Raw genomic sequence first — 27,153 nt, forward strand, 5'->3', positions numbered from 1 at the left:
ACAAATAATTAAAAACTGATGCAGAGTTTTTGAGAATCGATACAATATCACAAAATGTAATAATGTGTTACTTAAATGTACCGATATTTTTCTACACCCCTACTTTATAGCACTACTGAAATAAAGTGTGACCCACAAATGATATCAGGTGCCAGCTTATCAGACCTCAAAGAAACTAAACATCAACATGTCTGGATAATTATTGATTAATGAATTAATTAATCTCATGGTTGAGATGTAAACAGAGTCATTCACCCACCCAGTGGATTGGGGTGAGATGGTTCACTGTAGAGACACGGATATCTTGATAGTAAGCAGGCGTTACAGTGAGTGTGTTTACATGCACTCAGATCATAATCAGATTTTTGCAGTTATCTGATTATTCAAAGGGTCATGTGAACAGCACACTGATTTCTTAGACCAGAGTAAGGTCTAGAAATCCAATGAAGAAATCTAATAAAGAGGCTGGACTTTAGCTCAGTAGCCAGATTTCTCAGTGCTGTGAGCTCTCAGTCTGATGTCTTTCGGCTTTCTCGATGTGAGCATGTGTGAAAAACAGGCAGCGGCACCGGAAATAAGCGAGCAGCGTCACCGCAAGACGCAGCAAAACCCTTTCGGAGTGACGCTAAAACCAAATACAAGCTCGATGACATGAAGGATTTCAGTTTTCTTCATCTTCTACATGATGTATGTTCACATTTTCCGGGAAAGTGTCACGATGTTTTCAAATAAAAGCTACGGCTTGAGATTAAGCTTGAGCTTTACATTACGTTTCCATCACGTCGTCTTCTGTGAGTTTATTGGCTGGTTGCAAAGCAGAAATCTGATCACTGTCTGACTCACGTAGACCTGGAGTTTCCCCATGATCTGATCACTCAAGGGCATGTAACCAGATTATTAGTTATCAGATTATTAAGAGCCTGAAAAAAACTCAATGTCTGCAACACAAATACAGATATTTTATTTACTGTGAACCTACACGTCCTCTGGGTTTTATATGGAATGCTGATGATGGTCATAAGTATCGTATCATGATTTCTGACATATTTCCTATCAGTATGTAGCCTTAATTGAACAGTGAGCACTGCTGCCGCTGAGAAACCTCTAGTCGTCTCTAAGGAATAAACAGAAACTCTCTCCTCCCCCAGCAGATGCTGAACTGTATTCAAGGCTTTCTTAATTACTCTCCTCACCAGGTGGGCTCCTATTCCATCACACTAATTGCGTGCTACTTCAAGGAGAAAGGCAGGAGATGCCGCTGGCCAATGACAGCTTACCATTCTGCATCACTGGGAGGTACACATGCACTGTTCCCAACATGCACTAGGGGACTGTTTAGCTCACTTAAGCTACGTTCACATTACAAGCCTCATTGCTCAAATCCGATTTTTTGCTCAGATCCGATCTCTCTGACCACATGGTTCACACTCGTTTAGCTAAGTGACTCAAATCCATCATTAATGTGATGAACCGGCTCCTGAAATGAGCCTCATGAGCTCCTCCTACTCAGTAACGTCACGTGACTGAATCACTGCATCATCAGCACAAACTAACGAGCAGAACGAGCTTCGCTGAGAAGATCATTAACTCTGATCAGCTCTCAGCTTCATTATTAGAGCCAGACGGAGGAGAAAAGGGTGAGATGAGCTGCTTTTCCACCGTTTACAGGCTTTAACACTAATCTTCCGCGAGCTACGAAAATTTTCGTAAGGGAAACCAGCGACCATGTAGCCCACTCCCCTGCTGTGAAGCGATTAACGCCCATTGTCTTGGTAATGATATGGAGTGCGGTGGAAGTGGAAACCCCCCATTACCACAGAAAGCTCCTACAGCTCCCAAAGCACCTAACATGACACAACTTGAAGGTGAACTTCAAGTTACAACCCGAGTGTATATGTTACCGATCCGACAGCGCGACGGAGAATCTGTAGAATCGTGTTTCAAAAGTTCTAATTCAAGGGCGCGTAGTAAATGCCACGATTTTGTCCCGCCCCCGAACGCAGAGCGTCTCTGTGGTGAATGGAGCTGTGGGCGGGTCTGGACGCGGAGCTTCTGCAAAATGATTGAAGGATCAGACGAAAGGCTGAATCCTGTTTTGATTGACAGCTATTTTTACCCATTTACGTCAAAAGACAAACTGCAACCCATTTCTTGGCGTTTACTTGGTGAAATTACTTGTGCATTTCCGTTGTTCATTGTGTAAATAAAACACACTCCTAGTATGTCCTTGTTTCAGTTTAACATAATTTCAACATTTCCTTGTACGAGTTTAATTTCGTTTCGTTAGTTTGTTCAGTCAGTCGTTCATACTGTTGCCAAGGTCGAAGTGAACTAGCCAGCAAACAAGGTTCACACACAGAGCTGCTGTCTCAGTCCTCCTCTGTGAATTAACATAATAAAGGGTGATGTATGGTCCTGCTAATTGCTGGCAAGAAGGAGGGGTGATGTCCTGAGGATCTTGAAAAGTCAGGAGGGCTAGTGTTAACGTCTGTTCGGCGCTGTTGCCATGGTAACGCTGAATGATGGTCACGCGCAGAGGAGAAAAAGCACATGAATTCCGATCTGAGAGTCACATTAAGGTCACGCGGCCACGAATTGTATGCGTGTCCGATCTAGGACCACATACGAAACTGGCTCAGGTTGGATTTGAAAAGATCAGATTTGCATCCACACCTCCATGAAAACATCAGATCCGAGTCACATTGGGGCAAAAAAAAAAAAACGGATTTGTGCCACTTCAGCCTGGTAATGTGAACGCAGCCTTACAGACATCCTTGGTCTGTTATCAGCTTCTACTAAGCTTTGATAAGCAGTAGACGTATGACTCATGTATGCGTGGCTAAAGAACAGAGACACTTAAAAGAGAATTGCACCAAAGTTCTAGTAGACTTGAATCAACATTTCTGACTTTCTGTATTAGGAGATTTACTTCTAAGGTAACTTCTAATCAAACTCAACCACAATAAAAAGACACTACTTTTTCCATCCATTTTTCTCCCTAATTAAGTCATGTACAATTCCCACTTGCTTGCTGGATCTCCATCTACCACATGATGCTACCAAGCTGGGGGGGTTAAGACTAGCATGTGCTTCTTCTGAGACACATAAAGCTTCAGACCATCTTTTCAAATTGCCGCTAATGCAACATCATTGGAACTCAACACACTGGGAGGAGAGCACTAACTGCTAATTCTGTCACGTCAGTTAACCTTCAGGTCTGAGGACATTTTATCGATTTGTGCATTTCTTCATAAGTTCACCTTAAAGGCTCTTCAAACATCATGTTTTATATCCAAATGCTCTGTTGTCTTCATCGCTACTTTCCCAAACGGCAGCAGCTTCAGCACGCCATTCTTCTGAGTGAAGAATGAAGGGTTTCCTGCACGATGGTCAGTTCTTAGTGATTTTCCATTTGTCAGTGAGTGTCCATTTGTCATTTTCACACAGAATGTGGATGGACACACGAATCCACCAGTTCCACATAGTGAGAGGCAGATGACGTGCATCTCAACCCCTCTTCACAGGCTCATGACTCCAGATGTGGGTCATCATGTACGATCTCATGATAAGGTGGAATAGAAAGGGCGACTCTACAAATTGAGACAGCACTGTATTATCACAAAGGGAGAGGAACATATCGCTGTTGTTGGAAGAAAACCTCATATCTCCAAAACGGTAACTTTACAGGAGAAGGAAAAACACACTTTACTTTTAATGTAAGTCAATGGAACCGGACGTTTTTCCAAGTCATTTTGGGTTGTTCCTTTCCATCCATTCATTATGAAATTTACACACACTGTAAAGAACAACGGGCATTTTCAAATTTTGACAAAAACTGAAAAATGTCAAAAATGGAGATAAAGTAATATAGAGAAATAGTGAATTTGATGCATGTGCAAGGTTGTGGACCCCAGAGGTTTCTATGGATACCTGATTGCTTGCATCACAGTGAGTGATGGGGGTTGGGGGGGCTACCCTTCCCACCCAATCATGCTTATTAAGACTTTCAGACGCGGATGGCTGTTGCATCACTTGGAATCAAACTCCAAATCACCTGATTTTGAAGATTCCACTCAGCAGCCCAAATATCTCCTCTTCTGCATACAAGCACAAACTCTTAACAGAATTTCCTGGCTTGCGTCAGTGAGCTATTATTTTTAAAATAATGTTTTTATAAATATTTTTATACAAACAGAACGGGAACATTTATGAACCTTTTTATTTCCAAATTTTCTTGCCAATTACACCCACTAGTTAGGACTCCCCCAATCATACGATACCATCAGCACTAGGAGGGCATCTTTTTGAACTACCACTAACACAGCATCCCTGGACAGCCGAACAGACACCTGCACTGGCTAGCACCACCCAGAGAGAGCAAAGAAAACTGGGCTTTCTTGGACTCCCAGCCACAGACTGCAGCATCACCAGGGACTGAACTCACGATATCATGGCGGTAAGGCCAACACTTGAATGGTTGTGCCACTTGGGCGAGTTAAAGCAGCTGGTGAACACTGTTGATTGTTATTGATACCCTGGTTTATAATTATAACTATGATAATTGGGTTTATTCCAAGCAGTTGCTGTGGTGTTGCTGCAAGGTTTCCAACTGCTTCTAAAAAGCTTAGGCATGCAGTAGAACAGTATTCTAGAAGTATGACTGAAGCATCGTTGGCCAAACAACTCAAATACTTTTGAAGGCCAACTTAATTGCAGCAAAATGTATTTTTAACTGTTAAGCGTCAACAAAAGGCACTCAAATAAGAACAAATATAGACTTTTGGTCACATTTTATTCTGAGAATCCTCTAGAATGCTCAAATTGTTAGAAAACGACCTGGTTGACTGAACACAACTGAACACATATCTGGTTGAATATTAATTCAAGACAAGGTGAGATTCAGACTTTGTAAAAGGAACCTCGAGGACGGACAAGCCAGTTAACCACAGTCCAAGCATACTGGGGTGGGGTGGGTTCAAATTGGCCTGTTTTAAGTAGGAAATTAGGGCGAGAGAGAGAGAGAGAGAGAGAGAGAGAGAGAGAGAGAGAGAGAGAGAGAGAGAGAGAGTTTTACCTCATTTATGGCCAGCTGCTCCCCTGCTCCTCCTGGATGACCGAAGCGGTGTCCAGAAGAGCGTAAGTCCTCGTAGAGGTCCTCCTCACTGCCTGCTTCATCACCCGCACCCAACTTCTCTGGAGCCCCATCGGGCAAGATCACCGCTGTGAGTGAGAGAGAGAGAGAGAGAGAGAGAGAGAGAGAAAGAGAGAGAATTAGGTGATGTGGAAAGATTCAGATTAAAGACAGGGAGAGAAGGAATAGAAGGAGAAAGAGTTCAGGTGATTGGACTGTATCTGGACACTCAGCTGCAGCCAGTTCACCTGCTAAAAACAGTGGCCAGACTCATGTGCATCAAAAAGATTCACTGAGTGAATCACTGTGTGGTAGTAAATTCATCCAGGAGGGAAAACTGAACGTAATGTTGTGGAATGTTGTGGAACAGTCCTTATCGTGAGTAATGGCCCTGCCGTGGGGAGGCTGAAGCTGTGGGAGGCCACACACGGTAACAGTTTATTTAAGGTCACTGGCTGCTGCCGGACCGGAGACGCTACCTTCCCGGCACACAGTCAAAAACACAACAACCACCCCAATCAGATCTGAAGCAGCTTGATCTTCTCCTCTCTCTCAGAGACGAAAGCTTTCAGTGCTGTTTATCTGATGGGGGCAGTTTTGGGGTCTACCAGCTCTTCCAGGTGGTTGTTAGGAGCCCCATTTTCTCTCATTTTCTCATTTCCATATGCACGTGGATGATCTTAAATCTAATCTCCGCAGAAATAGCTCCTGAAAACTGAGTAACTTGTTCTTAAAGGCAGATTTGACTGGAAATGAAATAAATAAGTGGTGGTCTTGACTATAGTACAGTACTGTATATCACTGCTCTCAGAAGAAAGACATAATTTGAAAATGCCTGTGTCCCTTTACATTATGTGTAAGTTTCATAAAGAATGGAGCAAAAGAAATGGCCCAAAATGACTTGGAAAAAATTCTGGTTCCATTGACTTACATTAAAAGTAAAGCAGGTTTTTTCCTTCTATTGTAAAGTTACCATTTTGGGGATTTGTGATCAACGTTTTGAACTGATAAGCGATATCCAATACCTATATGTAGGCAGGACTACTTTGATGTTTGCCGACAGTTTACTGACAAAGTCAGTCCTGAAAATGTACAAAACCAAACATTCACCCTCACATGTAAACACACTCCTTTCTCTGAGGCTGACCAGGCTTTACTTTAGAGTCACAATGACGTGGATGTACCTGCCACACACTCTAAAAATAGTCCCCCTGTCCAATCATAGCCGCGGATCCCACAGTGTATCCACGGCGACAAATCACTGTGGAGACAGACAGTGAGAGTGTGTGGCCGACAAATCGCTTGTGGAGGCAGACAAGCCCTCAAACTGTGACGGAAAACTGATTTGAGAAATCGTTTAGCTTTTCAAAAAGAAGCTTTCGTACAGACACCACGGTCATACTTTAACACAATTTATTGGATGGGTTTCACTAAAGGTGGAGCATATCCCCCTCTTCTGCCTCAGTCCTGCACCACAGAGGGAGCGTCTAGGCTCTGACACTGTAATCTGATTCTCGCAATTTCCTAACCGTGTAAATTTATTTCATTTACTCACGTCCTTTTTATCTGGGATTGGACAACAAGTTATGATCTCAATATCTTATTACACATTATAGGTGTTAAGCTGCAAATGAATGAAGCCCAGGGTGATTCACATGCATACTAAAATAAGCTTATCTCAGCACAAAACTGAAGCACACCACACCAAGTCCATTTTCTATTAGACCTTTAATACAATACACACACTATATTTCCAAAAGTCTTCACTCACCCAGCGGGGTCAGCGGATGCTGAGGGGCATAGTGCACAGAGGTCACCAACTTTCTGCAGAGTCAATCACTACAGACCTCCAAACTTCATGTGGCCTTCAGATCAGCTCAAGAACAGCGTAGAGAGCTTCATGGAATGGGTTTCCATGGCTGAGCAGCTGCATCCAAGCCTTACATCACCAAGCGCAATGCAAAGCGTGGAATGCAGTGGTGTAAAGCGCCGCCACTGGACTCTAGAGCAGTGGAGACGTGTTCTCTGGAGTGACCAATCACGCTTCTCCATCTGACAATCTGATGGACGAGTCTGGGTTTGGTGGTTGCCAGGAGACGGTACTTGTCTGGCTGCACTGTGCCAAGTGTAAAGTTTGGTGGAGGGGGGATCATGGTGTGGGGGTGTTTTTCAGGAGTTGGGATCGGCCCCTTAGTTCCAGTGAAAGGAACTCTTAAAGCTTCAGAACCAAGAGATTCTGGACAATTTCACGCTCCCAACTTTGTGGGAACAGTTTGGGGACGGCCCCTTCCTGTTCCAACATGACTGAGCACCAGTGCACAAAGCAGGTCCATAAAGACACGGATGAGCCAGTTTGGTGTGGAAGAACTTGGCTGGCCTTCAGAGAGTCCTGACCTCAACCACATAGAACACCTTTGGGATGAATTAGAGCGGAGACTGTGAGCCAGGCCTTCTCATCCAACATCAGTGTCTGACCTCACAAATGAGCTTCTGGAAGAACGGTCAAAAATTCCCATAAACACTCCTAACCCTTGTGGAAAGCCTTCCCAGAAGAGTTGACGCTCTTATAGCTGCAAAGGGTGGGCCGACATCATATTAAACCCTATGGATTGAGAATGGGATCTCACTCAAATCCATGTGCGTCTGAAGGCAGACGAGCGAATACTTTTGATAATATAGTATATGCTGTATGTACTGCTGAAGGGGAGTTACACTTATTCTTCCAAAACATCTGCATATTTAAATGGTTAAGTTATAAACAGAGTCACTCAGCGTGGTTTGGTGTGAAATGCTCTGATCTAAAAAAAACTTAGAGTCAGAACTGTTCACAGTGGTGGTGATAGGAACCAGACGTCCACCTCTAAAAGCTTTAAAAAGTTACTAAACGCTTACAAGTTACTACATGAAACGGTTATGAATTCACTGTCTAATAACACTGTTTTACATCAGTATTTTAAAAGGCTTTTATCCTGGAACATGTTTTTAAAGCCATTTCACAGAGATGAGGTACATTCACATGCTGCAAAACAAAACAGTCCCCAAGAAAAAAATTGTTATTTCAGTTCTGTGGTGGTTCTGGATAGTAAATAAATGTCTATATTAGTGTTGTAGTCGTTGTGACCCCTGGTTCCTATCACCACCACTATAAAGACATCAGATTTTTTTTTATTGGATTTCCCTTAAAACCATACTGAAAGGGTGCATTTAGCATACTTAAGATATTGTTTCTACAAGTTACGTTACATGATATCTTGCTGGCGGGACAAAACCTTGTATCTCCATTTTTGTCATTTTTCAGTTTTGACATCGTTTGAAAGTACCTGTAACCCTTTACACTGTGTGTAAATTTCATGATGCATGGGCTACAAGAAATGGCCCAGAATGCCTTGTAAAGACGTCTGGTTCCACTGACTTACATTAAAAGTAAAGGAAGTTTTTTCCTTCTCCTGTAAAGTTGTAGTTTTGAAGATACAAGGTTTTGCTCTGATAGCTGCAATATGCATCTTCATTATGTACTTTGACAAAAAAGAAAAATCTCCATTATTGTTTGAGCACGGCAGCTGCCCTTTACACTGTCCACTCTACAATCCTGAAGATGCTTGGAATAAAATCCCTTTACATTAACTTACACTGAATGTTTCAGCCTTCTCCTGTAAAGTTACCATTTTAGAAACACTTGATTTTCTCCAGACAACAATGAAGAAAATCAGTCTGTTTACTTTTATACATATAAAATACTGTCATATTCTTAATTTTTACTATTTTATCTTAGTAATACAACTGATTACCAACCTGCACCTATTGATTAGTTATCTTTATTTTACATTTTCTTATTATTTTGTCATTGTTATATTTCAGCCTGTTCTTTTCCACCCAAACATTCATTCATATATTTCTCTTTCAAGTCTTTTTTTCCCCTAAGAGCTGATGTAATTACTGATAATGTAATCATTACGGTTATTTTATTATCCCTCCTCTTCCATCACACACCACTTCATTTCGTTTTCTTCTCACGGTGTCTCAGTTTGAGCTCCTGCCAAGACAAACTCCTTGTAAGTGATATATTACTTGGCCAATAAAACCAATTCTGATGCAGTTCAGATAAAAACACTCATAACTGGGTGTAACCTCACCCTGTGTCCACTAGGAGGCACTGCACCCCACAGCGTTCAGAAAGTATGAACTACAGCAGCAGATGGCCAAGGTCCAGCTATTGAACGGCCCTTTATTTATGAGTGGCTGTAAGAAGCAGCATCTATATGGCTCTTCTGAGCTCATCTCTGGAGCGCAGCAGAGAAAGGTGCACGTAAACACTCCCTGAAGGCCGTTCTTCAACCTGGCGTGATGCGTCCACGGAAAACACGGCCACCTAAACCCCGCTCATCCATTAAAACACCCCCTCTCGCTCTCAGCCTCACTATCTGTCCATCACGGAGTCTGTTTACATTCAGCTCAGCAATCCAGGCCTGCACACTCACTGATAACAGATGGCTCTGTCACCGCGACTGGCCGAATCATTCATAAGGATGAATTTGTATATAAATGTTTATGTATTTAAATCCATTCACTGTATGTCGTTCTATTATTTATATGGACAGTGCAGACAAAGATCAGCTTTCAAGATGGCTAGTGTTGTTTTTGGCTATGCTGACTTACTTTAGTCCATATTTCGTGTAGGACACCTTTAGATCCCATTAGGAAACCATCACTGGCATTTAGAATCAACCATTGGTCACCTTTTAAACCAGGAGTCGGCAACAGGCGGCTCTTTTACTGCCCTGTTGCGGCTCCGCAGCTGAATCAGATCAGTAGGTAATAATAAAATAGGGGTCGCCACAGCAGATCATCTGCCTCCATCTTGCCCTATCCATTGCCTCCTCTACTTTCACACCAACCATCTCCATGTCCACCTTCACTACATCCATAAACCTTCTCTGAGGTCTACCTCTTCTCCTTCTACCCGGCAGCTCCATCTCCAACATTCTTTGCCCAATATATCCACTATTCCTCCTCAACACATGTCCAAACCATCTCAACCTGGCCTCTCTGGCTTTATCTCCAAACTGCTCCACCTTCACTGTCCCTCTGATCTGCTCATTTCTAATCTTTGATAGCCAGCCACACTAATACATTTAAATACCTTTGAATTTGATCTAGAACGTTTTTGTTTATTTGGTATGTATTTAAACATGGGCGGCACAGTGGCGTGGTGGGTAGCGCTGTCGCCTCACAGAGAGGAGGGTCTGGGTTCGATTCCCCGGCCGGGTGACCGGGGTCCTCTCTGTGTGGAGTTTGCATGTTCTCCCCGTGTCTGTGTGGGTTTCCTCCGGGTTCTCCGGTTTCCTCCCACAGTCCAAAGACATGCAGTCAGACCAATTGGACGTGCTAAACTGCCCCTAGGTGTGTGTGACTGTCTGTGTCTGTCTGTCTGCCCTGCGATGGACTGGCGACCTGTCCAGGGTGTATCCTGCCTTCCACCCAAAGACTGCTGGGATAGGCTCCTGGATGGATGGATGGATGGATGGATGGATGGATGGATGGTATGTATTTAGCATTAAGTACTTTGTAATTTGTTATAGAGAAAAATGAGCTGCCTCCTAGGTTCGAATGATCTACGTAGTCTTAGGCGGCTTCATTGATTCATGAGGGGTCATGCAGGCAAAGTGAGGTTTTTATTTTTCTGCCAAATGTTCGTTTTACAGTGGACAGCAAGACGACTAGCCTAAGAGCTCGTCAACTAGGCGAGGAGCGAGGGGGAGTTTTAATTCCATTGCTGTTCAGAACAGGGCTTTGGTGTTGGTCACTATTCTTACTTCTGTCAAAATTATACAGACCACACAGACCACATCTCCCCTAATTTCCTGCCTCGTAGCTCCAGTGTAAACCTAAAGACGCAAACTTCAGACACGAGACATGTTGCAGCAGATCGACTACAATTGGGGTAAAAGTGGGAAGCGGTGAAATGCGATTTTTTTGCCATACTATTCTTTGAAGGTTGAGTTGGTGATGAAGTCCTGATTAAATAGCACTTGGTCATCTTGTCCAAGGTCAATCAGCAACGATGAGGACAAGAGGGAGCTGTGAGCTGAAAGAGGCCGCAGGCTTTTGTTATTAGTCTGAGTGGCAGCAGAGCGATTCTCCAGAGATTGGGGAAAAGGAAAAGCCACCTTCCTCTCACAAATGAATCTTTTAAGTCGTCTCGGGCTGCGTTTCTCTGGATGTCGCTCACGGCAGATAAGAAGGTTTAAAAGCTGTATTTAACGTGGGACACTCAGCGTCACGCTGTGTGCAGTTTGACCTTCAGGAAAGCACTCATATGTGCTGTGGGGGGAAACGGTGATAACAGACACATACGGACTGGCCGAGCGTATGTTTGTACCCTACTGACCTGCCTGCATGTAAATTGATACCTTGTAGCTGTTGTGTCTGCAGTGAGCTTTACTTTTGGCATAATATCAGACTGTCTGTGTGTAAATGGTCTTTTATGAATGGTCAGTGTTGAGTACTGTGCATAGATAGTCAGATAGACAGACAGACAGACAGACAGACAGACAGACTGATAGATAGATAGATAGATAGATAGATAGATAGATAGATAGATAGATAGATAGATAGATAGATAGACAGATAGATAGATAGATAGATAGATAGATAGATAGATAGATAGATAGATAGATAGATAGATAATGGAATTATAACAAAGTGGAAGTGATTGGGAACGACAGCAACTCAGCCACGAAGTGGTCGGCCACGTAAAATGACAGAGCGGTCAGCGGATGCTGAGGGGCATAGTGCACAGAGGTCACCAACTTTCTGCAGAGTCAATCACTACAGACCTCCAAACTTCATGTGGCCTTCAGATCAGCTCAAGAACAGCGTAGAGAGCTTCATGGAATGGGTTTCCATGGCCGAGCAGCTGCATCCAAGCCTTACATCACCAAGCGCAATGCAAAGCGTGGAATGCAGTGGTGTAAAGCGCCGCCACTGGACTCTAGAGCAGTGGAGACGTGTTCTCTGGAGTGACCAATCACGCTTCTCCATCTGGCAATCCGATGGATGAGTCTGGGTTTGGTGGTTGCCAGGAGAACAGAACAGTTTGGGGACAACCCCTTCCTGCTCCAACATGACTGTGCACCAGTGCACAAAGCAGGTCCATAAAGACGTGGATGAGCCAGTTTGGTGTGGAAGAACTTGGCTGGCCTGCACAGAATCCTGACCTCAACCCCATAGAACACCTTTGGGATGTATTAGAGTGGAGACTGCGAGCCAGGCCTTCTCATCCAACATCAGTGTCTGACCTCACAAATGTGCTTCTGGAAGAACGGTCAACAAAAAAAGAAAGATGCGTGGATAGATGTGTAGACTGGTAGATAAACAAACAAACAAGTAAACAAACAAGCTAATGCAGTGTGAGTGTTTATGGGAGAGTGAATCAGGCCTGTGTCAGAGTGGGTCAGTGCTCTGTGTGAGTGTACACACACACACACACACACACACACACACACACACACGACTAAGTGGGCCTGCAGATCATCAAAAAGCCTCCAGCCATCTAGTCACATGATCCATACAGCTAAGATCTCTATTAAAGCTTGAAATACAGACTCACATGGACGACTCATGACGGGTTTGGTCAAGTTCTGCCGTCATTTCATGTTGAGCTTGGGTTGGATTCAAACTTCACCGTCAGGTTCTCACAGCTGCCTCCTTTAACAGATTTTACCCATGGTTCCCCACTGCTTTAATTTACACCCTTACCATTTTCTTCTTCACTACTTTCAGAACCCTTTCGCAATCTTGCACAAGGTTCTCCGAGTGCTCGTGGTTCTTTATAGAACCAATTTTCTTGCTAAAGAATCCTTAACTAGTCATATTTTTAGAAAAGTGTAGCGTCCACAGATAGAAGTATCCAGAACCCTACAACCACATTACCACACTATACAGGCGCAATAATATGATGATTTAGTCACGCACAGTTAGTCACATTAGCCCTGTAACCCGGGTGCAAACTAAAGCAAAGCTCAGGCACCAAACACATCTTCAGCGCTCGACTTCATTTGGGCCAGTCCTATTTCTTATTTTTACCCCTGCCCCTTGACACCGACAACCCTCAAATAAAAGATAACATTATTTCATTAACAGGCCACTGCCACCGCTCTGTAGGCGACCCTGCCCGTCTGCAGTGACAGCAGAGGAGGGGAAAGTTCAGCTCCTCACTGCTGGGCTTTAGTTACATTTAGGGATCATACGCCTTCAAAGAGGGGCGCAATTATTTATTATCACCCACCCCTAATTCTTCCAAGATATGAAGCTGAAGTCGAGAGCTTCTCGTTTGAATTTTCCATTCCCATCTTAAATAGAGCTGCAGTTACATTCTGGCGCTTTAGACGTCAGAACTGCTGGACTATTTAAGGTGGAACGGGAAATTTAGCAAGCTAGCTACCGAGATATCAGCATACCAGTGGTGGTTTTAATGCTTGTTGGGAAGAAAAGGACCATAATACACTGAAATGACATTAAACTGTAGACATTAAAATGGTTATTGTAACGTTTTAACAGAAAATTCTCACATTGGTGGGTTTATTTGGTTGTTTGTTCAGCCACGCCGTCCGCCTCTGAAAAAACCTCCGTTTGGAGGAAGGCCATGTAGCCCTAACACTTCACGCCACCTCTCTATCTGTCACGATCGGCCCCTCCCAGTTCTGTCCATGTGTTCGTGTTTTGGTTTAGCCCATGTGCGTTTGTTTTGGTACAGCCCCCTTGTTTCTGATTGTCTCCACCTGTCCCTCGTTTATCACGTGTATTTAAGCCCTGTGTTTGCCCCTTGTCTTGGCTGGTCTTTGTTTGATCGTGCTGTTTGTTGGTTGTTCTGGTCACTGTGTGTTGTTTGAACCTGTTTATTGTTGGTCTGTCAAGTCTGCCCCACGTTCAATCTGTGTTGGCTCTATGACCCTGGACCGTCCTGACCATGACCCTGGATTTGCCCATAATAAATCTCGTTTATCTCCGCATATGCGTCCGCCTCCTCGCTCCCCGTTACACTATCTCAACAAGAACTGGGACACCCCATCCCGAGACGTGGGCGCGCAAATGGAGGGGAAAGGGCTAAGTGGTAGGGGCGAGGGGTGGAATTGGGGGATTGGGATTGGGCCTTAGTGTAAGGGGAGGAACTGTGTAAACTTGATTTCTGCTGGACTATCCCTTTAATAACATGTATTAAAGTCAAAGAGAAGTAATGAGAATGGAGATTCATTCATAAAAAGGAGTTCAACTGGACGAATAGAATGACTGGGACCTGAACTCCAAAGACGGCAGATGGTTTCGCGCACTTTCTGTAAATATGTGTTTTTGTATCTATGCGCCGTGAAACACCCACTTACCACAAGAATCTGCACAGACATCCCCTCTTCCACACACACGAACACACACTAATGCAAACATCACACCTTCTCTGGCCTCGCTCTTCTTATTTTGATCATTATTATCTTCTTTCTCCATCTGTCTCTCGCTCTGTCCCCTCTTCATCCACCTCTCCATCCTGTTCCCTTGCTCTCTCTGCCTCAAGTGTTCTCTCACACGCTCTTTCCGTCCCCTCGGGGTCCGCAGCCCTGGGGATACAAACCCACTCTCACCATAAATTACTGTATGAGAGGTATTTGAGGAGACGGTTCGTTTGTAGAGCTGCAGAGACTGTTTGCTACTGGAATGTGAAGCCGGTTGTGGTTTTTCATTATAGCTCGATCATCAGTTATACACAGAGTGGGATTACAGTTGAAGATCAATTAGCAAATCGGTTTGGCTCTGTTTAAACATTTGCAATGATACTGCACCTAACAATGACTGTTATTTACAAGCATGAGCAACAAAACTTTAGAATTTGGGTAACTCTTTATCTGAAGTGATCTTTTGTAGATGATTAATAAACTTGACAGATTGTCAGTAACACATCAACAACATATCAGTGAAGTAGGGTTAGTGAAACATCTGAAGTAAATATCTTGTGGATGTTCTGATGATACCCAAAACCTAAACCTCACCCTGGCCCTAATCCTAACCCTAACCTTAAAACTTCAACCCAAAACCTAATCCTAACCCTCACCCTGGCCCTAATCCCAACCCTAACCTTAACTTCAGCCCAAAACCTTATCCTAATCCTAACCCTCACCCTGGCCCTAATCCTAACCCTAACCTTAACTTCAACCCAAAACCTAATCCTAACCCTCACCCTGGCCCTAATCCTAACCTTAACTTCAACCCAAAACCTAATCCTAACCCTCACCCTGGCCCTAATCCCAACCTTAACCTTAACTTCAGCCCAAAACCTTATCCTAATCCTAACCCTCACCCTGGCCCTAATCCTAACCCTAACCTTAACTTCAACCCAAAACCTAATCCTAACCCTCACCCTGGCCCTAATCCTAACCTTAACTTCAACCCAAAACCTAATCCTAACCCTCACCCTGGCCCTAATCCCAACCCTAACCTTAACTTCAGCCCAAAACCTTATCCTAATCCTAACCCTCACCCTGGCCCTAATCCTAACCCTAACCTTAACTTCAACCCAAAACCTAATCCTCATATGTTTTTGACATGTTACTGAGAATCTGTTGTGTTTATTTCATCTAAAGATGACCACTCACAATAAAGGGTCACCACGACTCCAGTCCTCACTGTGCTGCTGCTGCGCTGTGTGCTTTTGTTAACTGTAATAGAAAACAGCACTGTGGGCAAAGACGTCTGAGACCACACTGGAAAATCTGGGTTCTTTTTCAACAGATTTAAAAGATTTAACATCTTTAACCAGTTAAAGCAAAAAAAATATGACAAGTGGAAGGAAGAAGAAATATTCAAGATTCTGCACAATTTATATACTATTCAAATTTGAGCCAATTTCTGATACAGTCCAGGCCTTTTGTACGTTGGTCTCATCCCTTCCGTCGCACTCAGGTGGATCTGACTTGCTCATCAGAGGCTTTTGCTCAAACCGCTGTGCGATGCGAGAGGGACTCTGCTGGGAATGAGGCTGGTTTTCTCTAAATAAGGAATGAATCCATTAAATCAAGTAAATTCTCTTGTGCGAGAGTTTTCTGGCCGTGCTCTTGCGCCTTTTCATTTGCATGATGTGAATTTTTGCTGGATGTTTGCTGAGAGACAGCTGCAGCTACAGCATCCACCTCCCTCTGAGAGCTATGAGAGGAATTTAATGAGAGTCTGGAGGAGGGTCAGTCGACTGCCCACCGCACACACATACACCTACAGGACACCAAAACACTACAGCCAGACATTGCTTAGCGGATAATATCAGCCGATGCTGATGATCATTTTATTGACACAGTCATTGACAACATGCCAAGGATTATTATTTTTGGTTGTAGCACCACCAGGATTTGAACTCACAATCTTCTAGTGATAGAAATCTTGTTGTGCCGCTGGGAAACCGGGTATGAGTCACTCCACGTTTAACTCTGACAGTAATCCAGAGTGAACAGGAGAATCTGAACACAGCCACTTCATCATGACCACCTCCTTGTTTCTACGCTCACTGTCCACTTTATCAGCTCCACTTACTGTATAGCTGCACTCTGTAGTTCTACAGTTACAGACTGTAGTCCATCTGTTTCTCTGATACTCTGTTACCCTGTTCTTCAGTGGTCAGGACCCCCATGGACCCTCACAGAGCAGGTACTGTTTGGGTGGTGGATCATTCTCAGCACTGCAGTAACAATGATGTAGTAATGGTGGTATGTTAGTGTGTGTTGTGCTGGTCTGAGTGGATCAGACACAGCAGTGCTGCTGGAGTGACGACACAGCAATGCCTAGCAACAGCTTAGCAACTACCTGGGATACCACAGCAATGGCCTAGCAACATCTTAGCAACCACCTGGGATATCATAGCAATAGCCTAGCAACACATTAGAAACCACCTGGCATACCATAGTTACAGCCTAACACCTCATTAGACACCACCTGGGATACCGTAGCAATGGCCTAGCAACACATTAGCAACCACCTGGGATATCATAGCAATAGCCTAGCAACACATTAGAAACCACCTGGCATACCATAGTAACAGCCTAACACCACATTAGACACCACCTGGGATACCATAGCAATGGCCTAGCAACACATTAGCAACCACCTGGGATATCATAGCAATAGCCTAGCAACACATTAGAAACCACCTGGCATACCATAGTAACGGCCTAACACCTCATTAGACACCACCTGGGATACTGTAGCAATGGTCTAGCAACACATTAGCAACCACCTGGGATATCATTGCAATAGCCTAGCAACACATTAGAAACCACCTGGCATACCATAGTAACGGCCTAACACCTCATTAGACACCACCTGGGATACCGTAGCAATGGTCTAGCAACACATTAGCAACCACCTGGGATATCATAGCAACAGCTTTGTCAAATCAACTTAAAGTGTGTTAACCAGCTTTCCTCTTCTAGTTATGTACAGCGCTCACTGGAAACTCAGGATAATGTTATAGAATTACTGAGAGTAATAAAAACATTCTGATAAAGATTATAACAAATGCAACATGTGACAAATCTTTCTTTAGAGCCAAATCAGAGCAAAAAAGGCAAATGTAATTAAACGTGATCAGAGACACAAGCTAATACGATTAATGACGATTCATTATTTGAATCGTTTGTCAGCCCCAGTGAGTGTGAATCACTCTGCGCTCGCTCTACATGCTGTTATATTAAATGAAATATTGACCTGCATTAAAAAGTCCACACAGTCAGTGCAAATAGAGATCAGCCTGGCACCACTGGCTTTCGGAGGTAAACAGCAGCGCTGAGTTTGCCCTACTTTAGTGATGCCCTGCGCTGAGGACAGTAGGGTGGCACTGCCCGCTGACAGGAGCGACAGAGTGACAGAATGAAAGGATGAGAGAGGGAGGGGGGTGACACAGAGAGTTATCCAGCACAACATCACCTGTCACACATGCACTCTTCTCTTATTCTCTCTCTCTCTGTCTGTCTGGGTATATATATATCAGTCTCTTCATCTCTGTCTCTCTATCAGTTCCTCTATCTCTCCCAGCCTCTCTCTCTCTATCTGTCTTTCTCGGACAATCTCTCTATATCTCTCTCAATATCTCTGTCAGTCTCTCTTGCTGTCTCTACATGTCAGTCTACATTTCTTTCAGTCTCTCTACATATTTGTCTCTCTCCATATCTCTCTCTTTATCCCTTTCAGTCTATATAGCTTTCTCAGTCTCTCTCCCTTTATCCCAGCCTCTCTCTCTTTATCTCTTTCTGTCTCTCCCAGTCTTTCTCTCTTTATCCCTTTCAGTCTATACAGCTCTCTTAGTCTCTCTCTTTATACCAGTCTCTCTCTCTTTATCTCTCTTTATCTCTTTCTGTCTCTCCCAGTCTTTCTCTGTCTTTATCTTTTTCAGTCTCTCCTAGTCTCTCTTTATCTCTTTCAGTCTCTCTCTCTTTATCTCTCCATCTCTTTCAGTCTCTCCCAGTCTCACTATCTCTGACTCTCTATCTCTCTATCTTTTTTATCTCTTTCCATCTCTTCCAGTCTCTCTCTATTTATTCCAGTCTCTCTCCCCCTTTATCTCTTTCAGTCTCTCCCAGTCTCTCTCTCTTTCAATCTCGGTCTTTATCTCTTTCAGTCTGTCTGTCTCTCTCTCTTTTTCTTTGTCTCTCCATCTCTTTCAGTCTCTCCCAGTCTCACTATCTCTATCTTTTTCAGTCTCTCTATCTTTCTTTATCTCTTTCCATCTCTTCCAGTCTATCTCTCTTTATTCCAGTCTCTCTCCCTCTTTATCTCTTTCCATCTCTCCCAGTCTCTCTCTCTTTACCCCAGTCTCTCTATCTCTCTTTATCTCTTTGTCTTTCCCAGTCTTTCTATCTCTCTTTATCACTTTCAGTCTCTCCCAGGCTTTCTATCTCTCTATCTCTTTCCATCTCTCCCAGTCTCTCTCTCTCTTTATCTCTTTCAGTATCTTCCAGTCTTTCTATCTCTATCTTTTTCAGTCTCTCTATCTTTCTTTATCTCTTTCCATCTCTTCCAGTCTCTCTCTCTTTATTCCAGTCTCTCTCCCTCTTTATCTCTTTCCATCTCTCCCAGTCTCTCTTTATCCCAGTCTCTCTATCTCTCTTTATCTCTTTCAGTCTTTCCCAGTCTTTCTATCTCTCTTTATCACTTTCAGTCTCTCCCAGGCTTTCTATCTCTCTATCTCTTTCCATCTCTCCCAGTCTCTCTCTCTCTCTTTATCTCTTTCAGTATCTTCCAGTCTTTCTATCTCTCTATCTCTTTCCATCTCTCCCAGTCTCTCTCTCTTTATCCCAGTCTCTCTATCTCTCTTTATCTCTTTCAGTCTCTCCCAGTCTTTCTCTTTCCATCTCCTCATCCCAGTCTCTCTCTATCTCTTTTCTTATCTCCCAGTGTCTCTCTCTTTTATCTCTTGCAGTCTTTCTTTATCCCAGTCTCTCTCTCTCTCTCTCTCTCTCTCTCTCTCTCTCTCTCTCTATGCCTTTCAGTCTCTCCCCGTCTCTCTCTCTTTATCCCAGTCTCTTTATCACTTTCAGTCTCCCTCAGTCTCTCTCTACATCTCTCTTTATCTCAGTCTCTCCAAGTCTCTCTCTCTCTCTCTCTCTCTTTTAGTCTTTCTCTCTTTATCTCTTTTAGTCTCTCTGTAAATCTTTCTTTATCTCTTTCAGTTTCTCTGTATTTCTCTCTTTATCTCTCTCTATATCCATCTCTCTTTGTCTTTCAGTCTCTCTCTCTCTGTCTTTCTTTCTCAGTCTCTCTTTTTTCCACTCTAGCTCTTTTTCTGCCCCTTCCTCTTCTCTCTTTCTCTCCCCTTCTCTCTGTCTTTCCTTCTCTGTCTGCCTGTGATCTCCACATTTCTCTTTGTTTTTTTCTTGTCTTTAACCGTGTTCGCTGTACACCTCATTTTCTCAGACTTGCTTTCTTTATCTCTCTCTTCTTTTCACTCTTTCTCCCTTTCTCTCCCTTTCTCTCTCTCTCTCTCTCTCTCTCTCTCTCTCCTGCAGTACAGTATATTCACACTGTGAATATACTTATTTGTTAACAATAAGTATTTGTCTAATTAGTTTTGTCTATTTACAGTATGATTTTGTAAACAGGATTTACGGTACAGTTACAATCAATTAATGGAAACGTTGCTGGCAGTTATTATATAAAGCCTATTACTTACACAACCCACAAAAAAGTTGGGACAGCAGGTAAAATGGAAACAAACAGAAAGCCTTTACAGGTATTTCATTGAAAACAGCATAAAGAAGAGATATTTAATATTTTATACTAACAAGTTCATTGAATTTAGTAAATTTATGTAAATTCCAAATTTGATTACTTTGCACTTTGGAATGTTTCCTGGGACGTTTCTGGAATGACAAAAAACACCTTTTTTTCCACAGGTAAACGAGTCAATAAGTAACATGTGATGCTATCATGATTGGTATGAAGCAGTGCTCATGAAAGGCTCGGTCGCCACTTTGAGAAAAACTGCTTAAAAACAAATAGTTCAGCGGGTTCAGAGCAAAGTTTCTTAATCTACAACTGAAAGGAATTCAGGGATTTGCAAATGCTCTACAAAGACTCCACTACACAAAATAGAGGTCATATATCAACAACATCCAGAAACGCTGCCAACTTCTCTGGGCTAAAGCTCAGCTGAGATCAACTGATGCAAACTGGAAACATGCTGTGGTCTTACGAGTCCAGGTTTTTCTGAGGGATAACAGGTGTTGTATTTTTCAGGCCAAAGAGGAGGATCCTTCTCTTATCCTGATTGTTACCAACATAAAGTTCAAAAGCTAGTATCAGTCATGCTATGAGGGTGCGTTAGTGGGTAACACACACATCTGTAAATGCTCCATTAATGCTGAAAGATACTTATGAATTTTGGGGCAACACATGCTGCCATCTAGATGACGTCTTTTTCAGGGACATCCCTGCTTCTTTTAGCAAGAAAACGCCAAACCACATTCTGCATGTGCTACATCAGCGTAGCTTTGTGCTCGACTGACCTGCCAAACCTGTCTCTTACTGAAAACATCTGATGCATTATGAAGCACAATGTGGAACCCAGACTGTTGAGAAAGTGTGTTAGATCAAGCAAGAATGGGGAAAAAAATACACTTTTACAATGACAACAGTAAACTGTCCCAACTTTTTTTGGAAAATTAGTTTAGAACAGTTTAGAAGTCCAGAATAAGTGTATGTGTTGCTCTGAGTTGAATACAGGTCTAAAAACTACATTATTGCTGTCTGTCTTTATTTACATTTTTCTTACTTTTGAATTAGGTTGTTGGGTATTAATCTTAAAGCCATGGACAAAACTATATACTATTAGCAGAAGCTATCAAAGAGGTGCTGATGCCACTGCTCTTTGGCTACTATTAATCTACTATGAAACTAAAGCTATGTAACTATGACACATGGACCCTGAGTGTTTAACCCAATTAAGGTGGTTCGGCAGCGCCACTCTCCATTCTCCCTGCGTCCCCAGGCAGCCACCCAGACAGAAATACAGACAGACAGACAGACAGTGCATGGCAGAGAGTGCGGCTGTGGCTGGGCATCTAAATGACACTCCACACTCCCTCAGGGCTGGGCTGTCCCCCAGCTGACCCTCGATGTAGGTGGCTGTGCCAGGCTGGGCAGATAATGATGCCAAATCAGTCTGAGACACATCACATGCACAAAGCGCAATAAAAGCATGCGTGTTGGGTTTTACTGTTACGCCGTCCCAATCACACCACGCAGCTCACGTTAACAGGACCGAAAGGTAAAGGAATAGTTTCACGCTTACCTCAGATGTAGTCAGTCAGTCAAGACTAAAGTCTAAAAGTTTGCTCCTTTATTTTTGCACAGAAGCTACAAGGCTAATGTAGCTAGCAAGTAATGAAAACATGTTCCTCACCAATCAGGTACAAACTGCAAGTCTAAATCACTGCATTTACCCCAAACCATAAACAATATTGTTTTTTTGGGAGCCATTAAGTTCCAGTGGTTGGTTAGTGTAGTGGTTAACACCTCTGCCTTCTATGCTGTAGACTGGGGTTCAATCCCCCACCTGGGTAAACACCCTACACTACACCAATAAGAGTCCTTGGGCAAGACTCCTAACACCACCTTCACCTGCCTGTGTAAAATGATCAAACTGTAAGTCGCTCTGGATAAGAGCGTCAGCCAAATGCCATAAATGTAAATGTAAGTTCAAAACACCATAGCAATGCTTCCGCTTCTGTATGCCTGCTGTTGGAGCCGCAACGTTTCCAATGCAAACGTGAAGGCCACACTAGATTACTTAACAGTGTAAAGCAGGCGTTTTGAACTAGGGTCCTTCTGAGCCAAAGAACTGCGGAGATCAGCATTTACCCTCATCTGATGCTCTGAATTCAGCTCATGAAGGTCTTGCTAATTATCCGATGAGCTAAATCAGGTGTGTTTAATGAGGTACCGTGCTAAAGTCTGCAGTGGTTTGGCCTGCAAGGACTGGAGCCTCACACATTTGGTGTAAAGGTTTAGTGATCCGAAGCAAGTGCAGTCACCTGTAGTGAAGATAATTGGTAATGCCATCCAATCAGCTCTCAGTAGCAGTAATGCCAACCAATCAGCTCTCAGTAGCAGTAAGGCCATCCAATCAGCTCTCAGTAGCAGTAATGCCAACCAATCAGCTCTCAGTAGCAGTAAGGCCAACCAATCAGCTCTTAGTAGCAGTAATGCCAACCAATCAGCTCTCAGTAGCAGTAAGGCCATCCAATCAGCTCTCAGTAGCAGTAATGCCAACCAATCAGCTCTCAGTAGCAGTAAGGCCATCCAATCAGCTCTCAGTAGCAGTAATGCCAACCAATCAGCTCTCAGTAGCAGTAAGGCCAACCAATCAGCTCTCAGTAGCAGTAATGCCAACCAATCAGCTCTCAGTAGCAGTAAGGCCAACCAATCAGCACTCAGTAGCAGTAATGCCCACCAATCAGCTCTCAGGTGAAAAAAGGCAAAGCCAAATCTGAAACTGCGAATTCACGAGTAGGTTCACTGGTGGTCTTTAAAACGTTCACAGAGTGGCTACAGCCTGAATGTTGTGAAGCATCTGTGGAACTTCTCTTTCACGGCGAGACTGATCTGGTTCAGTGTTAAAGCGCCAACACAGCTACATTAATAAACGCTGCCAGAGTGACACCACCCCCCCCGGACGTCCCTGGAGAGCGTGTGGGTAGTGATGTATGCTGTGGTGGCGTCACCAGCAGGGCTGTCTGTCAGACGAGGCTGGGGAAAGGTCTCCAGCTGAAAGAGGCTAAATTTGTCTGGGTCCTGTGGTCTTGAGGGGATGTGCAGAACGCACAATGAAAAGGAGTGCAGACACAAAATGGCTTCAGCTGAATGACTGCTAGATAGACTGTCTCGTTCTCCCTGCGCTGTCGAAGCCATCCTTCATTTTCCACTCCTGTCCTTCTTTCTCTGTGTGCAGCGAAAGCCGCAGCAGTAATGAGCCTATCGAGCTGTTCATTTTTGGCTCTGTGACTTCAGGGTAAAACAGACTGAGCTGTGACTGAACACGAACCATCACGGATGTGACGCGGCATCAACACAGTGGATTGTAATCACCACACAAGCACAGCACATCTATTTTCACCACTGAACACCAAACTCGTACCTCCACCCACTGGCCGCTTTATCAGAAACATCTACTTCATGCTTCCACTAACTGGCCAGTTTATTAGAAACACCTACCTTGTGGTTCCACTAACTGGCCAGTTTATTAGAAACACCTACCTTGTGGTTCCACTAACTGGCCAGTTTATTAGAAACACCTACCTTGTGCTTCCACTCACTGGCCACTTTATTAGAAACACCTACCTTGTATTTCCACTAACTGGCCACTTTATTAGAAACACCTACCTTGCGCTTCTGCTAACTGGCCACTTTATCAGAAACACCTACCTTGTGCTTCCACTCACTGGCCACTTTATCAGAAACACCCATCTTGTGCTTCCACTAACTGGCCACTTTATTAGAAACACTTACATGTTGTTCCACTCATTGGCCACTTTATGATCGCCAACCTACTTTAAATGTCCACTACAAAGCTGTCCAGTTACAGACTGTCGTTCCTTCATTGCTGCACATTTATAACCCCTTTCTACTCCATTCTTCATTGGTCAGTTTACATACTCAGAGCTCAAAAACCTCACCGAGAGCTCTAAAACCACACTAAAAGTCCTAGAACCACACCGAGAGCTCTAAAACCACACTAAAAGTCCTAGAACCACACCGAGAGCTCTAAAACCACACTAAAAGTCCTAGAACCACACCGAGAGCTCTAAAACCACACTAAAAGTCCTAGAACTACACAGAGAGCTCTAAAACCACACTAAAAGTCCTAGAACCACACAGAGAGCTCTAAAACCACACTAAAAGTTCTAGAACCACACAGCAAGCTCTAGAACCACGCTAAAAGTTCTAGAACCACACAGAGAGCTCTAATACCACACTAAAAGTCATAGAACCTCACAGAGAGCTCTAGAATCACACTAAAAGTCCTAGAACCACACAGAGAGCTCTAAAACCACACTAAAAGTCCTAGAACCTCACACAGAGCTCTAGAACCACACCGAGGCATGTAAAATCACACAGAGCTCTAGAATCAAAGTGCAATATTGAGAACCACGCTGAGAGCTCTCAAATCGCCTCTGAAAGTGTGTCAGAACCACCTGAAGCCAAAAATGAAAATCCCACTTTTCATCAAGTACACAGATGTAGTTGTATCCCACTGGCTTGATTTCGTGGTCACTTTCACCTTCAGTCTGTTATTAACAACACTGACCCGCTTCCTCCAAAGCCCACCTCGAAATCTCTCACACCAACGTCCTCCAGCTCTGCATGGATCTCACTAATCGCCACACAGGCATGAGTGAACGGGCTCTGAATTAATAATGACAAAGTATGACACAAGAGCCTCGTGGGTAATGTAGTCTTACAGATTGTGTGCAGAGAAGTCAGTTGCACCCTGTTGACCTGGAGAATGACTGTGTGATTGGGTTCACTGGGTCACGAGGATGAAACCAACCTCACCCACCATAGCGCACTGGGGCTGGAAGTGGGCATAATGCCAGGGGATTTTACAGATGCAACACACACACACACACACACACACACTCCCAGGAGATGATAGTGAGGAGGAATGCAGTTTGTCTGGAGGTAATTGCTGCTGGTGTGCACCAGAGGAAAGATTAAAATGCAAGATTAATGCCCCCCAGCCCAAGCTGCTGGAGACGCGCGCTACACCATGCTGTAATTTGTCCCAGCCACGGCTATAAGTGCAGCGTGACAGCTACATCCACACAGGCGGCCTCAGCTCCAGGGCCTGGGTGGGTTCCTGCTTTCTGATGTTACAGAGCACGAGATGAGTGCAGCTAATGGAGACTTTAACTGGGATATGAGGGTCATTATATAGAAACGTCCATTTTTGTGTCCCTAGCGTTGAGCGATATATTACAGCTAAGACCATGTCAGGGTTATTTATTTATTTATTTATTTATTTATACTTTACAATATAAGCACTACATTATTTTAACAGTTACACCTTCTTCAGCCACGAATTTAGCGATATTGTTTTTTAAATCAATTATCCAGAATTCCAGGCATCACAGAAGTGCTTGGCCCCACAGTCATGTGTGAAGGCCGAGGCCATATTTTGAAGAACAAAAACACTTTTTTTTTCTTATTTAACTGCAATAATCTGTACGTGTACAATTAAATGACATGGAAAACAAATGCAATTGGACATGTTACATTGCCCCTGGGTGTGAGTGTGTGTGTCTGTCTGTCTGCCCTGCGATGGACTGGCGACCTGTCCAGGGTGTATCCTGCCTTCTGCCCGATGACCACTGGGAAAGGCTCCAACAACCGCCCCCCCCCCGCGACCCTGATGGATAAGCGTCTTAGAAAGTGTGTGTGTGTGTGTGTGTGTGTGTGTGTGTGTTAGAGAGAGAAATCAAATGCCAAATAAATATTATACAATACGTAAGGAAAGTTGTGGTCCCCAGGAGTCGAGTCACTCGTGTTATTCGGGCAACAAAAAGTCTCTTATTTTGAAATAAAAGTCACACCGATGACGTCACTCGACCTCCTTTCACCTGTTTTCTGAGGATCTATGAAGAGAAGCTCACGGTGAGTCCACTGTGTCTCTCAGTTCTCAGAGATTTTCTCATTCAGCTCATGATCTCATACCAAGCTTTTATTTGACGTCACTGGTGCGACCCACTTTATTCTGAGGTAATGGTTAAAAAAACAGAACACAACTGGATTAAACGACATATTTCAGTGGATTTTCCACGACTGACATGCGGTTTGATGCTCTGTAGCGGCCGTTTAGTAAAATGCATTCTTCTCTTAAAATGTCATTGGTGTCACCGCTCTCAGATGCAACACCAAGGGCTGGTAACCCCAGTGACACCTATGGACAGATAGAAAAGTGGACATTTCTGTAGAATGACCCATTAAATAAACAGACCGGCGAAAAATCACAGTTACTTTACGGTTTTAGCTTTACACTCAGGCTATGAGGCTAAAGTAGCTAACAAGTAACGGAAGCTATGATCAACAGGTAGCATGCAAACCGTGAGTGATTAAGTAGCGTGTACTAGATTCCTACAAAGGATGGTTCTGCAGGCGTTCTTCAGTAAAGAAAATGGTTCTACGTAGATCTAAAGGGTTCTTTGCCTTGTGGAAGCGTTCTTCAGATTAACGAAAAATGTGCTGTTGATGACTCTGTAGAGAACCTTTTTCAAGAAGAGTTTTACATAGCACCAAAAAGGGTTCTTCTATTATTACAATACCTGTAACAATAGAAGAACCCTTTTTGGTTGATCTACAGAACCCATTTCAAAACGGTTCAATACACTGTCAGAAATAAAGCTAGTAAACTGTCACCCTCTCATCACTGGGTTGGGTACATCTCAGTTCCTTCAGTCAGGGAACATAACTGAACCATAATCCACTGAAATGATCTG

General features: G+C 43.6%; 1 protein-coding gene across 6 annotated transcripts in view; it reads right to left on the reverse strand.

The window, feature by feature from the left end:
- Positions 1-27,153, reverse strand: part of LOC108432112 (rho guanine nucleotide exchange factor 4-like) — a 223,807-nt gene that overhangs the window by 29,276 nt on the left and 167,378 nt on the right. For all 6 annotated transcript variants that reach the window (XM_017705764.2, XM_037536754.1, XM_017705755.2 and 3 more), the window contains one exon: positions 5,075-5,220. In XM_017705764.2, coding sequence (XP_017561253.2) covers positions 5,075-5,220 — 146 coding nt within the window. The remainder of the gene's footprint in view (positions 1-5,074; positions 5,221-27,153) is intronic.

This window comes from Pygocentrus nattereri, chromosome 3 (genome assembly GCF_015220715.1).
Source record: "Pygocentrus nattereri isolate fPygNat1 chromosome 3, fPygNat1.pri, whole genome shotgun sequence".
Taxonomy (NCBI): Eukaryota; Metazoa; Chordata; class Actinopteri; order Characiformes; family Serrasalmidae; genus Pygocentrus; species Pygocentrus nattereri.